This window comes from Podarcis filfolensis, assembly GCF_964270895.1.
Source record: "Podarcis filfolensis genome assembly, chromosome: 17".
Classification (NCBI taxonomy): Eukaryota; Metazoa; Chordata; class Lepidosauria; order Squamata; family Lacertidae; genus Podarcis; species Podarcis filfolensis.
Window position 1 is genome coordinate 12962847 of NC_139621.1, and position 14084 is coordinate 12976930.

A 14084-nucleotide genomic window follows, 5' to 3' on the forward strand; every position below is an offset into this window, starting at 1 on the left:
AAGTTTTGATCTTGCGCCTCGGCTTCTATGAAAAATAAGCCGCAGATATTACAACCTGTGCATGATGCCCTGCAGCTCTGTACGGCACAGCCTTTATTGACGGATGCTTTGGGCACAGGGCTAGAGATGAATGCCGCTCGCACTGCAACACACTGCAGGCTCTTAACTGTCCCCATGTGTCTTGGATGCCTATTTCCAGGGTTACACACTCTTGATTTACTTTTAGAACAATCTCTATTCTCCAACTTGCAGGTGGCAACCAATGATCCTGACTCTTCTTTCGGAATAACAGACAGTGCAGAATCAATTCAATATTGGTGTATTGTGATGAAACGCCCTTCCATCAGATGTCAAGGAAATAAACAACTATCTGACTTTTAGAAGACATCTGAAGGCAGCCCTGTTTAGGGAAGTTTTTAATGCTTTATCGTGTTTTTAATATTCTGTTGGGAGCCGCCCAGAGTGGCTGGGGAAACTCAGCCAGATGGGAGGGGTATAAATAATAATTTATCATCATCATCATCATCATCTCCCCCTGGGGTGCATACCTGGTAATGTTTCAATGTGCCATTAATCAGGAGCGAAGACTGCTTCTCCACCCTCTCGGCTATCGCGTGCGCCACAGTGTAGTACGACTGAGACTCTCCTGCGCTGTATTCGTGCATGCTATACTCATCGTCCACATCTTGTTTGGCCGTCCTGCAAAGTGAAGAGAGAAAGGGAAGCACTTTATTTACGCTGCACAATTCCTTCAAGATTTTTTAGCTCTTGCACAAGGACACAGAACTAACCGTGCCCAAATATTATTGCGCTCTTATCATTTTTTGTACCATTTTCCCCAAATCATATCTTGCATTTTATTATTTTCCCAGTTGTTGCATCTTAACTTTTATATTTGTTTTCTTAACTGGAAGTGTTTACTCAAACCCTGCTAGTGAGTCCACTCCTTTACAATACTTCTGTAAATACAATATAAACGGTTCCCCCATCCTTTTTAAGGTCTCTATTGTCCTTGCCTCTTCATTTTTCAGTTATCTTCGCCACTTCAGCAAAGATAACTGGAAAATTAACGCAATGACATTTAGGTAAAAGATTGCAAAGTTAAGGTAGAATAAAACAGGCAGGAGAAACAAATATTTAAAGAACCAGAAGGGGAAGTTGAGGGAAATCAGGGGAGGGAGTTGGGATTTATACATGTTTGTTGCGATAGTGATGATGGTCTAGAACATAAAATTATAAAATTCAATAAAAATTATTTTAAAAGAAAGAAAGAAGAACTAGCTGTGCCCAAAAGGGTTTGCTTCCCAAATGACTCACTCAATTATCTTCTTAGCGTCTCTTTCTGGAACGTCTTCGCTGTTTGGATCCAGGTGTCTCTTTTCGTCTGTTTCTTGCCTACTTGAATCCTCATCATCTTCCTGCAGAAAACAGGCAGCCCAGCTGTCAAACTTGCGCAAAAACTCTGCTGCCACTCGGAACCTTCTAAGCGCAAAGTTCCCCCATTTTCACATCTCTTGGTTTTTGTTTTACTGAACGCAAAGGCTCCTTCCCAACAGAAAGCCCAGCTAACGTTTACCCACCATCACCGGAATAAGGTTTTAGCGTGGTTTTGATAGATATTTTGCTTTACAATTTTGTAAAGTATTTCCAGATTTACAGTCTCCATTGCGCCCCCCACCCCACTCTTCCTGCCTTTACAATACCCGAACTCCGTTTCAGAGTTCCACCTCATGGTGCGTCACATGAAATTTAGAGTTCTGTGATAGCAGGATGGCCATCATTTAAGAAGAAGTGAAGCTTTAAATGTCGCTGGGCCTTCTTGTATGAACCGCTGCTTAGTATTTTCAAAATCAGAAATTATTCAGAATACTTTGTTCCACAAGGCAATGTTTTCCACTGTTTTAAAAAAAGGGCACCTCTCAGCGTGTTCAGATACTAAGGACTGTTCATCTGATTTCTGCCTTTTTACTGTACCTTCCCTGCAAGTAATTCATCGGTAAGAAATTTAGCTGCCCAACGGTTATCATGGTTCAGTTTTGACCATAAGCAGTTATGTGGTCAAGGCAAAAGGCTGCCTCAGAGCATCCTGATGCAAATATAGTGGTACCTTGGGTCCCAAACGCTGAAAACCCAGAAGTAAGTGTTCCAGTTTTCAAACGTTTTTAGGAAGCCAAATGTCCATTGTGCCTGTCAGCGACTGTTTCCGGGGCTCCTGCACCAATCAGAAGCTGCGCCTCAGTTTTTGAACATTTCAGAAGTCAAATAGACTTCTGGGACGGATTAAGTTTGGCGCTTTAGTTTTTGCTATTTATTTTGCATTTTTGTTTTTGAGGCTTTTTCGGTTCATTGGTTTAGCTGTGTGGAACCCAGTTCAGCTACTGATTGACCGACTGGTGACTGAGGAAATGGATAAAAGCCCCCCATCCAAACAATGACTATCAACAGGGCAGGTAAGAAAAAAACTAGTAATTTTTATTTTTATCATCTACAATACTGTCTTATTTATTTTATAGTACAGTACCTTGATTATTGGGACGCGGGTGGCGCTGTGGGTTAAACCACAGAGCCTAGGGCTTGCCAATCAGAAGGTCGGCTGTTCGAATCCCCGCGACGGGGTGAGCTCCCATTGCTCAGTCCCTGCTCCTGCCAACCTAGCAGTTCGAAAGCACGTCAGAGTGCAAGTAGATAAATAGGTACCACTCCGGCGGGAAGGTAAACGGCATTTCCGTGCGCTGCTCTGGTTCGCCAGAAGCGGCTTAGTCATGCTGGCCACATGACCCAGAAGCTGTACGCCGGCTCCCTCGGCCAATAAAGCGAGATGAGCGCCGCAACACCAGAGTCAGCCACGACTGGACCTAATGGTCAGGGGTCCCTTTACCTTTACCTTACCTTGATTATTGCTTTCGTTTTATGGATCAATGGTCTCATTAGATAGAAAAAAATCATGTTTAATTGCTGTTTTAGGGGTTGTTTTTAAAAGTCTGGTACGGATTAATCCACTTTGCATTACTTTCTATGGGAAAGCGCACCTTGGTTTTGGAACGCTTTGCTTTTGGAATGGACTTCTGGAACGGACTAAGTTTGACAACTAAGGTACCATTGTATTTCCAAAGCCGGGTGGCTGGACCTCTGCTCCCAGAATCAGCAGGAACCAGGGGGGGGGCCCTTAGGTGCGTTCTGGGTGCCAAGCCAAAGAAGGAAGAGGCAACCTTGGCAGAACAGGCCCTATTTATTTAAGAGACCCCCTTTTACTTTTCCTTACCCAAAAGTGCCGCATTCTAAAGGCTAGAGAGAAATCAAAGCATATTCAGTTTTTCCTGCTGTTCTTCAGCTGCACACATTTTCCCAGGCTCTACTTACAATGCTTTTAAACACCATTTTGCATATTACTGAATCCCCGCTTGATTGCTAAAGTGGCAAAATATACCAACAGCTGCATTTCAGATTTCTCTCTCCCCACTCTCTGGTGCATTACTGTATTTTAATGAGGGACTGATTAAAAAGATAACACTTTCCAGAGAAATTTAAGTTGTCTTGTATGCAGGTAACGTTGATGCAAGCAGACAGGATACTTTAACTATGCCAAGGACTAACAACCTGTATCTGCTTTCTTGGAGAGCAATCTCACGAAAAACAAAGAAGAAGAAGAAGAAGAGTTTGGATTTGATATCCCGCCTTTCACTCCCCTTCAGGAGTCTCAAAGCGGCTAACAATCTCCTTTCCCTTCCTCCCCCACAACAAACACTCTGTAAGGTGAGTGGGGCTGAGAGACTTCAAAGAAGTGTGACTGGCCCAAGGTCACCCAGCAGCTGCATGTGGAGGAGCGGAGACGCGAACCCGGTTCCCCAGATTACGTGACTACCGCTCTTAACCACTACACCACACTGGCTCTCTCAAAGCCCACTGTTTATAGCGATTCACGGTCACTGGAAATCAAAACGAAATCTGCATTCCTTCATGGCCTAAAGACGCATATCATCTAATCTATCTTCTCTGTTAATTAATTGGATTATAGCATTGCAATTTCACTCCCATCATATTGAAGCTTCTTGTTTAGACAAGAAAAGCCACACAAATAGCTCATTACCAGTTAACAGTGCAAGCCGCGAGAGGAGGGTCTAAAAAGCACTGAAATCTATTCTAAGGAGGTTACTTTCCCCTTATTTATCTGGCAGTGTTATAGCAATAATTACCGTATTTTTTGCTCTATAAGACTCACTTTTTCCCTCCTAAAAAGTAAGGGGAAATGTGTGTGCGTCTTATGGAGCGAATGCAGGCTGCGCAGCTATCCCAGAAGCCAGAACAGCAAGAGGGATTGCTGCTTTCACTGCGCAGCGATCCCTCTTGCTGTTCTGGCTTCTGAGATTCAGAATAATTTTTTTCTTGTTTTCCTCCTCCAAAAACTAGGTGCGTCTTGTGGTCTGGTGCATCTTATAGAGCCAAAAATACGGTATTTTAATGGTCAGAGTGAGCTTCCTATATGCTTAATCTGACTCTCTGGTCCCTAAAATGGAAATTACATTAAATCAGGCATGTCCAAAGTCTGTTTCGGGGGCCTAATTTGGCCCGCCGGTCGATTTATTCTGGCCCCTGTGGCAGTATATGTCCTGGGGTAAAATCCTAGAAAAAGCTGAACAACTTTGGGATAGAATTGTAAAAAAAGCTCAACATCTTCAATCCTAAATAAAGCTTTGGTCTGCCCTCATGCATGTTCACGTCATCAAATCTGGCCCTCTTTGAAAAAAGTTTGGGCACCTTTGCATTAAATAATATTTTGGATAAATACATGTATGAAGAGGAAGCAGTCACTTACATCTTCCTCAAACTCAGAACCACTTTCTTCGCTGTCTGACCTGGGTGCAACTTCATACCTGCGGGGAAGAAACAGGCAGAGGAGTAAATAATGTGTGTATCAGAAAGCTTTGGAAACAAACAGACTACAGATCTGAAAATATTTCAAAGGCAGAGGATATACTATGATTTTGTTGCAAGTTGCTTCGGGGCAAGTTTTGGCCCGGAAAGGCGGCACGAAATCAATCAAGGTTATGCAGTGCAGTGCAATGCGGTACAATTAAAGGCAAGGTGGGTTTGTGGGGTACGCAGAATTACTTACCCAGGGTTCATTTCTAACCAAGCATCCAACTGACTTGCTTTAGGCGCCTCGGGTCCAAGGAGAACTTTGCCTGTTTCAGTGTGAGTTACCTTGACTGGGAGATCACTCATCTGACTGCTCTCATCAATGGGCTGGAATTGAAGGACAAACGTCAAGTTTAAGGCGTGGAAGGAAGCTTCTCTCTTTGTGAGAGGAACGGCAAACTTAGTCACGGCAAGTCCAAAGTTGCAAGCTACGTGGCTGTCACTTGCACAGAAATCCATGCCAACTAGGTGCTCCAATCCTGTGTCAGGTTTAAAAAGGTAAAGGGACCCCCTGACCGGGTGGCGCTGTCGGTTAAACCACAGAGCCTAGGACTTGCCGATCAGAAGGTCGGCGGTTCGAATCCCTGCGACGGAGTGAGCTCCCGTTGCTCGGTCCCTGCTCCTGCCAACCTAGCAGTTCGAAAGCACGCCAAAGTGCAAGTAGATAAATAGGTACCACTCCGGCGGGAAGGTAAATAGCGTTTCTGTGCGCTGCTCTGGTTCGCCAGAAGCGGCTTAGTCATGCTGGCCACCTGACCTGGAAGTTGTACGCCAGCTCCCTCAGCCAATAAAGCGAGATGAGCGCCGCAACCCCAGAGTCGGGTTTACGTATAAGCTAAACAAGCTCTAGCTTAGGGCCAAACTCTCTTGGGGGCCCCCCCAAAAAAATTAAAGGAAAAAAAGACTGGATGTACATTTCCAAAATATAAGATAAAAAACAAATGAAACCTACATACAGCAACTGTGTTTTGTGTTGTGTAGGCTCCTATGATGTAAGTCATGGGCCTAGCCTGCTACCTAAAATATCCCTGGTTTGCTCCTTTCTATATATAGGGTGCCTACATTCTGCATGGACTGGTTGCATTGCAACATGGGCAAATGGCTTGCGATACCTATGAGGTCCATAAATCACCATTATAGCATATATTCAACGCAAAAATCAGTGACCATTTGTTGTTGACAAAGGACAGCTGGACATAGAAAGGGCACTGTTACCTGCAGGAGCTGAGGGCCTCATCAAACCTAAATCCGGCCCTGCTCCCATCAGAGTCATATACAGTCCTACCTTGGTTTTCAAACAGCTTAGTCCTCGGACGTTTTGGCTCCCGAATGCCACAAACCCAGAAGTTAGTGTTCCGGTTTGCAAACTATTTTTGGAAGCCAAACGTCCGACGGGGCTTCCAATTGGCTGCAGGAGTTTCCTGCAGCCAATCAGAAGCCGCGCTTTCATTTCCGAACGTTTTGGAAATCAAACGGACTTCCAGAATGGATTCCGTTTGACTTCCAAGGTACGACTGTAGTTGGAAGAGACTTTGGGGGCAGTTCTCCCTACCCAAAGCCTGGCTCTTCCACCCAACTCCCACAATTTAGGTCACAACGAGACTGAAGCTGAGATAAAATAGGCAGCACAGAGTGCATCGTTCTGCAATGCTAAGCCACGCAGTGCCAAGTTCACGTCACATTAAATCAGTTTTTTAAACCATGTCTAGTTTAGTATGAACAGTGTACTGGAGCATGTCGCTCAAAAAATATAGCAACGATCTTCTTCCACTTCTGCCACAGCATGAATAAAACAAGCTAGTATCTTGCTCGTTTTGCTTCCTCCAAAGTATGAGCGGAATAAACCTTGGTTGCAACTCATGGCTTATTGGGAGGAAACAAACTACAAGTCTCCGGCTTGTTACGTTTGCAGCACAGCGGTTGGGAGGAGAGGACCGCCACGAAAACTGTGTCTGAGCTGTGTTCCCCACAACACACTACTCTTTCCCATTAAACCATGGTTTGTTTGAAACTAGTTATGGTTTAATGTGATGTGCAAACAAGAACACAGAAAAATATTTCTTTTACCAAAAAACAAACAAACAAACCACCTACAAAGTTTACTCTCAGTGCAAATTATTACTTGACTTCAAATATACTTGACAGTTATCATTGAACCAAACTATTCACATGCAGATTATGAATATAAGCACCATTAAAGACATTAGAGAAAATACGGTGTGAATCCGTAAGAATTCATCAGCTTCTCCAAACGGATCATTTTAATTTCTGCTCCCTTCTTACTATTTATAAAGAAAATTATTATAAATATGATGGATTTTAAGGCTGCAAACTTACAGATCAGTGGGACTTCCTCTGAGTAGATATTATATGATTGCACTGTCAGTATTATTCTTTCTTAATGACTAGGATACGAGGTTTTAGATTAGAAATCTAATGCCTTATGCCTCCCCTATTCCTTTTACACTAACAAAAAATAATAATATCTGTCACGTCTCCAGTAAAAGATACTAACAGACACGCAGACGGAAGCTTCCGGAAGTCATTTATAGGGCACTGCAGCAGGCTCATTAGTGAGATAGCTCATTAACGGCAAGGGCACTCATTAAAAACTTCAATTAGAAGTGTTGGGCAGTGTCTTCCATTAAACCAATTTGCTACAAATCTTTCTGCATGCCAGAAAACACAGCAAACTTTAAAACCACTGATGCCTGTTTGCTTGATTAGCTAGGGTACTTAAGGGGGTATAAGCTAAAATAAATTCCCATAACGAAACAAAAATATCGTACAACTGACTCCAGAGTGCATTGTTTAAGCAATGCCAACCACATGGAAGTTAATATGAAACATGTTTCCCAGCTATAGAATGGGCGCCTTCAAATTACTTAATTCCAAAAAAGCAATGTGAAATATTTTATTTCTTACTAGTTCTATGTGAGATGGTAGTCTGACATGGAAACCAGTCGTTTACAATCAACGTGTTGCTGTGGCAAATTATGGAGATATTTCACGCAGCAGGAGATAGTTTTAATTCATCACCAGCCTCTGCATCATTTATGTTCTAATCCTTTATGTTCAAGCAATTTTCACAGGACCAGTGGTGCTGGAGGGATACAATTTAAATGGCACACAGGCAAATGAATAGCCTGGCACGCTGGCGAGTGAGCCGGCTGGCAGGCGAGGAAAGCCACACTCTGAATTTCCTCCTCGCTTAACAAACCCTCAAAAGCGAGTTTTTTTTAATTAAAAATAATAATGTCTGTGCGAGTAACTTTTGTGGGCTTATGGACAAAGCTGATTTAAAAACATAAATAGATCCTGAGAACAGAACTCTGATTGCAGAGCATCCTTGCAGATGATAAGGAGGCGGTGGTTTGCGCCCCCCCAGCAACCCTCCCCCCCAAATAAAAGTATGGGGAGATCTTTTGGAACAGCGTAAGAATCACACCCACCCATTTCTGTCAGCAGGAGTTTCCTTTTGATCAAAGGGCAACTTGGAATCCAAGCCACAAGAGGTCTGGAAAGTGGCAACACAACAGGGCCTTTTCTGTAGTGGCCCCCCACTTGTGAAATTGCTCTCCCCAGGGAGGTCCGGCAGGTACCTTCATTGTACACCTTCAGGCGCCAGGCGAAAACTTTCCTCTTTAACCAGGCCTTGGGCTGACTGACATCCAATGCCCCTTTAAAATGGGGGGTGGGTGGGGTTGAGAGGCTCACGCTTTTGTTTTTATTATGCATTTTGTGTTTTATATTGTGGTTTTATCCTGTGAACCGCCCTAAGACCTGCTGGTATAGGATGGTATACAAATTTTAATTAATTAATAATACTAGTAATAAAAGTAATGATAAATAACCTGTAAAAGTCACCTTGCTGCTCTTGTTTAAAAGCCTAAAATCCTTGTTTATTTGCAATGTTGTTATAGGTCAGACTGACGTGGTTTTCATGGGCAAACCATACTAAGTGAAAGAACCCCACCTCTGTGTCTTGGCCCTGCTCTCTGAAGTCCCTTGGCACATTGGGTGAGCAACTGCGGCATTTTGCTTATCACGAACGGAGGGCAATGTATTGAAACGCCTTCTGGACTCCTTACCTCTCCATCAGGACCAAGTCCAGATCCCATGCCTTCTGTACTGTCTTCTGCTTTCTGAAATCAAAGCACACCGGGCAAGAAGTTACGTTTCAGCTAAGAAAACCGGGATACGGTTGCAGGCCACACTCCGCGAAAATGGGCTAAAATAATATCGCATGCATTTCACTATTCCACGGGGAGTGAGGAAAGCCTTCAGGGAAAAGGGATGCCTCATATATCCCAAACTTCCAATTGAATTATTGCGACAATCTGTAGCCTTCAAACTGCATTCTGTCTGTACGTGGCCCTTTCGCTAAAGCAGAAGGGGATGGTCTCTCTGACTCACCTTAGGAATGGAAACAAAGCCATTTTTAAAGAGATGGGCTCTTCTTTACTGCCAGGTATAAAATAAGATGCAAAGGGAAGCAGCTCTCGTTTCCCCTCCTTTCCCACTTTCGCTTCCTCTCGCTCTGCTTAGCGACAAGTAATTATATAATCCATTACCAAAAAGCAGTTTGAATTTATTGTTTGTAAAGACAGTAGATCAGAATCAGGCAACAACAAAAAGTGTGTCCCGTGGGGAAACGATGAACATTTTTCCCCGCTCTTTCACTGACACACACATACAGTGGTACCTCGGGTTACATACGCTTCAGGTTAAATACGCTTCAGGTTACAGACTCTGCTAACCCAGAAATAGTACTTCGGGTTAAGAACTTTGCTTCAGGATGAGAACAGAAATTGTGCTCCAGCAGCGTGGCAGCAGCAGGAGGCCCCCATTAGCTAAAGTGGTGCTTCAGGATAAGAACAGTTTCAGGTTAAGAACAGACCTCCGGAACGAATTAAGTACTTAACCCGAGGTACCACTGTACAGTGAGAACTGCAAGTTAAGACAGAACTTCACATAAAAAAAGGTATTTTGCCTTTCTATGTAAGGCAAGGGGCCTGAGTCTCTTTCGCCCCCGAGCTGAGCAAATCAAAACAGACCCAGAACACACAGGGCAAAATGATCTTAAATACAGGACACAGAAACCTCTGCGGGGAGCTGAGAAATCCAGGTTTGTGATACAAAAAGGGCCACCTTCTCCCAAATAAAAGGACCCAAAAATGGCCAGAAATGAGGATGCTATTTCGAACGGCACGCTCAAAACTAGGACACTTATGAAATGAGCCATGGCCAGACTCCCAACGAAGAGGGAGACTATAAACGGAAGGGCACCAGATATTTCATTTCCATTTAAATGTGTTTTCTCCAAGATCAGAAACACAAACAAAAATTGAACACACTGCATTTGCCTGGCTCAAGTTTGAATGCCGTTAAGAAGGATCGTTCAAAAACAGTGTGGAGTATCACTCTTAAGACTAAGAATACAGAGAAATCATGATTCATGTTTTCCCCATCTCAAGACTTAACCCTCAGTTTGGTACTATTCTGAGAAGTCTGCTTGGCAGCGCATGGCCTCACGGATCCCTCCTTCTACAGCCTTCTGAGCCCAACTCAAATTGCTCACCCCACCTTAGAAAACCTTCAATGGAGGAGATCCTATCTAACTTAGAGAGTATTCTAATTCTGGTCTTCTTCGAAACCCTTCAGACTGTCCAAGAACGCCTCCGAGGAAGACCATTTGTGAACCCAGTTTAACCATTAACGGCATTCAGAGAGGCAGTCGAAACAGTCACTTCTTATGGAATCATCTTTCCACGCATGTTTGGCTAGAGGTCTGAGCATATCTGGAAACAGTGACGAACATGCTAGGTGGAGCAAGCTCCTGGTGTCTGGGGCTTAAGCAAAGGAGGGGGTTGGTACCTTTGCTCCACTACCAGTTGGGTCAGGGGAGGCTGAGGCGGCCTCTGGGTCTAGTAACCCACCGACATCTCCAGAGCTGCAGAGGACTTCCGGGTTAGCGCCATCGGCAATGGCGGAGTTCCTCTGACTGAGAGGAACCCACTCCGTGACTGCTGACTGTGGGGAATGGGACTGTGGGGAATGGGCTGATCTGCTGAGGGGAGACGGAGATATTTTTGGGTTGGAGTCTCCCCGAGACCTACTCCTCAATGAGAAAGGAAAGAAACTAAGAAAGAGATCAACAAAAGACAAGGTAAAGTGCAGGTATAAACAAGAAGATCTGCAGAAGGGACATGGAAAAGACTTAAGAGCCTCGGACATAAGATTACCAGGTTGATGGACTAGATGGAATGGACAGTAAGGACTGACATAACCCGAGACCAGGAAGAATGGATGAAGATTGGAAGAATTTTTTTTAAAAAAATTTATTTTGGGAATTAGTGTAAAATTAATGAGTATCAGGAAAAATGTTGGAATGAAACTACTTGGCTTTAGTAGAAATGATATAAGGAGTTATGTATAAATAAGTATTAAGTTTTAAGCTTTAAGGTACTTTATGGTAAGATAAGGTTAAAATAAATTAAGGTAAATTGGACGACAGAATATAGTGAAAGATGGAAAGGATTTGCTGAGTTAACTAATAGGTTAGATGGTTAAGATAAATTTCCCAATAAAAATTGAGAAAGATGCAAAGAATTTGCTGAAACAAATATCTAAACTAGAATACAAAAAGGGAGGTGTGAGGAGGTCGATGAAACAAGTAAATGAAAGATAAAGATATGAAATATTGGATGTGTGTTTTCTTTTTACTGTTATTGTTGTATTGGTTTTTATGTTTTTTTATGTATTGTAATGTATGTTTTGTTAAATTTTTTGTTGTTTTTTCTTCTTCTTTTCTCTGTAATCTTTTAAACTTCTAATAAATATCATAAAAAAAAAAGACATCTCCAGAGCTGCAGAGATTGAGGTCTGAGAGAAGGAGAGACCTGAGTAGGAGGAGTGCTCACCTTTGGGCGAAACAGGGAGGTGAGTCACCGGGGGATCAGGACCGGCCGTTACCCCGACAAAGATAAAAGACTGTCGGACCCCGCACCAGGTTGTGGGAGCGACAATGCTGTATGCTAGATCCTGCCTGAGATCCTGTACCTGTCCTTGCCTGGTTTCCATGCAAGGCAGACGTTACGTGTCTGACACTTTTTTAAGATCTGAGAGGCACTTTCGCAAAGAGGGCTGCTTTCCTCTGCTGCGGGAGGAAGGAAAGGACAGAGGAAGATACAGTGGTGCCCCGCAAGACGAATGCCTCGCAAGACGGAAAATCCGCTAGACGAAAGGGTTTTCCGTTTTGGAGGTGCTTCGCAAAATGAATTTCCTATGGGCTTGCTTTGCAAGACGAAAATGTCTTGCGAGTTCCTGCGGGGTTTTTTTCCTTTCCCCCCCTTTTTCCCAAGCCGCTAAGCCGCTTAACAGCTGATCCGCTAATCCACTTAACAGCTGATCCGCTAAGCCGCTTAACAGCTGATCCGCTAAGCCGCTTAACAGCTGATCCGCTAAGCCGCTTATCAGCTGATCCGCTAAGCCGCTTAACAGCTGATTCGCTAAGCCGCTTATCAGCTGATCCGCTAAGCCCGCTAAGCCGCTAATAGCGCTAATCCGCTAAGCCGCTAATGGGCTTGCTTCGCAAGACGAAAAAACCGCAAGACGAAGAGACTCGCGGAACGGATTCTTTTCGTCTTGCGAGGCACCACTGTATTGAAAACTCTGTTAGTACTAGTACCTAATTCCTAAGACTTTTTAATGTACGGGACAACAGCCACTTGGATACTACTAGCCCAGAGATGGAAAGAAGCCCCTACCAGAGAGGAATGGCAAGTTAAGCTGAAAGGGCAAAGCTGGATGGAAAACTCAGGAACCGAGGACAGAAACTTTTAAAAAGAATGGGGGAAAATTATAACTTACTTAGGAGACCACTGTAAGCAGATGGAAACATTAGCAGGATTTGAAGCTCACTTGTAATGTAATAGGGAAGTTTTTAAATGTTTGATGCTGTATTGTGTTTTTAATATTTGGTTGGAAGCCGCCCAGAGTGGCTGGGGAAACCCAGGCAGATGGGCGGGGTATAAATAATAAATTATTATTATTATTATTATTATTATACTCTGGACAATATGGATTGATATAAAATATGGAATAATATGGAGTTGTAGATGTTGACAATAGGACCCATGGAGGGGAAGTCTCGAGATTCAGAGAAATCTCTGTATATGGATATGCATTTGGAATGTTATGAATTCATATTTGCAAAATCAAATGAAAACAATTACAAAAAGAAAACTCTGTTAGTGGCAGCTGAAAGAGGTACTTGCCTTCTTTCTCCTCCTCCTCTTCTTCTTCTCCTTGGCCGCCTGCGCTTGCTTGTGCTCCCAAACCAGATTCGTCAGGTTGGCCACATACTCGTCCGTTTGCTGCAGCAGGTAAGCCAGGCGCCGGTCCTTCTTCTGGTCAATGAGCTTGCGGTAGCCTTCCTCATCTTCAGCCTGGCAGCGCAAGGAAAGGCAAATTAAGGGACTCTGTCGCCAAGCAGCCGCTCACGGCAGACCCAAAGAAAGTGGGGACGCTTTCCGCGCAGGATCCGGGCGCAGGGGTCAAGTTCCATCACTTCCAAAGCTCCAGGGGTCATTTCAGGGCTGGGGAGACAACGATTTGCCAACTGCGCCGTATCAGTGATCCTAGCTACGTACCGCTTCCCAAATGATGTTGAGTCAAAACCTCAAATATGTTAAAGCACCCAAAAAAAAGGGCCTCTATTTTGTTCACCGTTTTAAAAAATAGAGTCTAATGGTAGGGCTGCCATACGTCCAGGATGCCTCCGTCGAAAGTGGTGTCCAGGCGGAATTTCCAAAAATTGGCTAAAATGCCCGGGGGAACCTGGGTATATGGCAGCCAATATCGGGAATGTTGATTTTTTGGAGAATTTTTTTTAAAAAAAATATTATTATTTTGAGATTCTGCAGAAAAATCTCGACACCTTTTGCACCCAGATGTTTTCCACTGTGAGTTGAAGTCCTGATTTCTAGATACTGAAAGCACCAGCTGCAATAGTTGGTGGGACCTATACGCTATTATTCCTTAAACAGTAATTAAATATCAGGGGAAACTTTGGAGAAACATTAAAGCAGGCTTCCTCAACCTCGGCCCTCCAGGTGTTTTGAGACTACAATTCCCATCATCCCTGATCACTGGTCCTGCTAGCT

General features: G+C 43.7%; 1 protein-coding gene across 14 annotated transcripts in view; it reads right to left on the reverse strand.

Annotated features, from left to right (window-relative positions):
- The window catches only part of SMARCA2 (SWI/SNF related BAF chromatin remodeling complex subunit ATPase 2), a 128982-nt gene that overhangs the window by 71609 nt on the left and 43289 nt on the right, over positions 1-14084 (reverse strand). For 13 of the 14 annotated variants that reach the window (XR_014542965.1, XM_083592785.1, XM_083592790.1 and 10 more), the window contains 6 exons: positions 13197-13367; positions 9009-9062; positions 5114-5244; positions 4814-4871; positions 1318-1418; positions 549-699 (listed from right to left, as the gene is read on the reverse strand). Coding sequence is in view for 13 of the 14 variants with exons in the window: in XM_083592785.1 (XP_083448911.1) it covers positions 549-699; positions 1318-1418; positions 4814-4871; positions 5114-5244; positions 9009-9062; positions 13197-13367 (666 nt within the window). In the remaining variant the exon portion in view is untranslated. Of the gene's footprint in view, positions 1-548; positions 700-1317; positions 1419-4813; positions 4872-5113; positions 5245-9008; positions 9063-13192; positions 13368-14084 lie in introns of all 14 variants that reach the window. The other variant, XM_083592778.1, reaches the window with a different exon arrangement.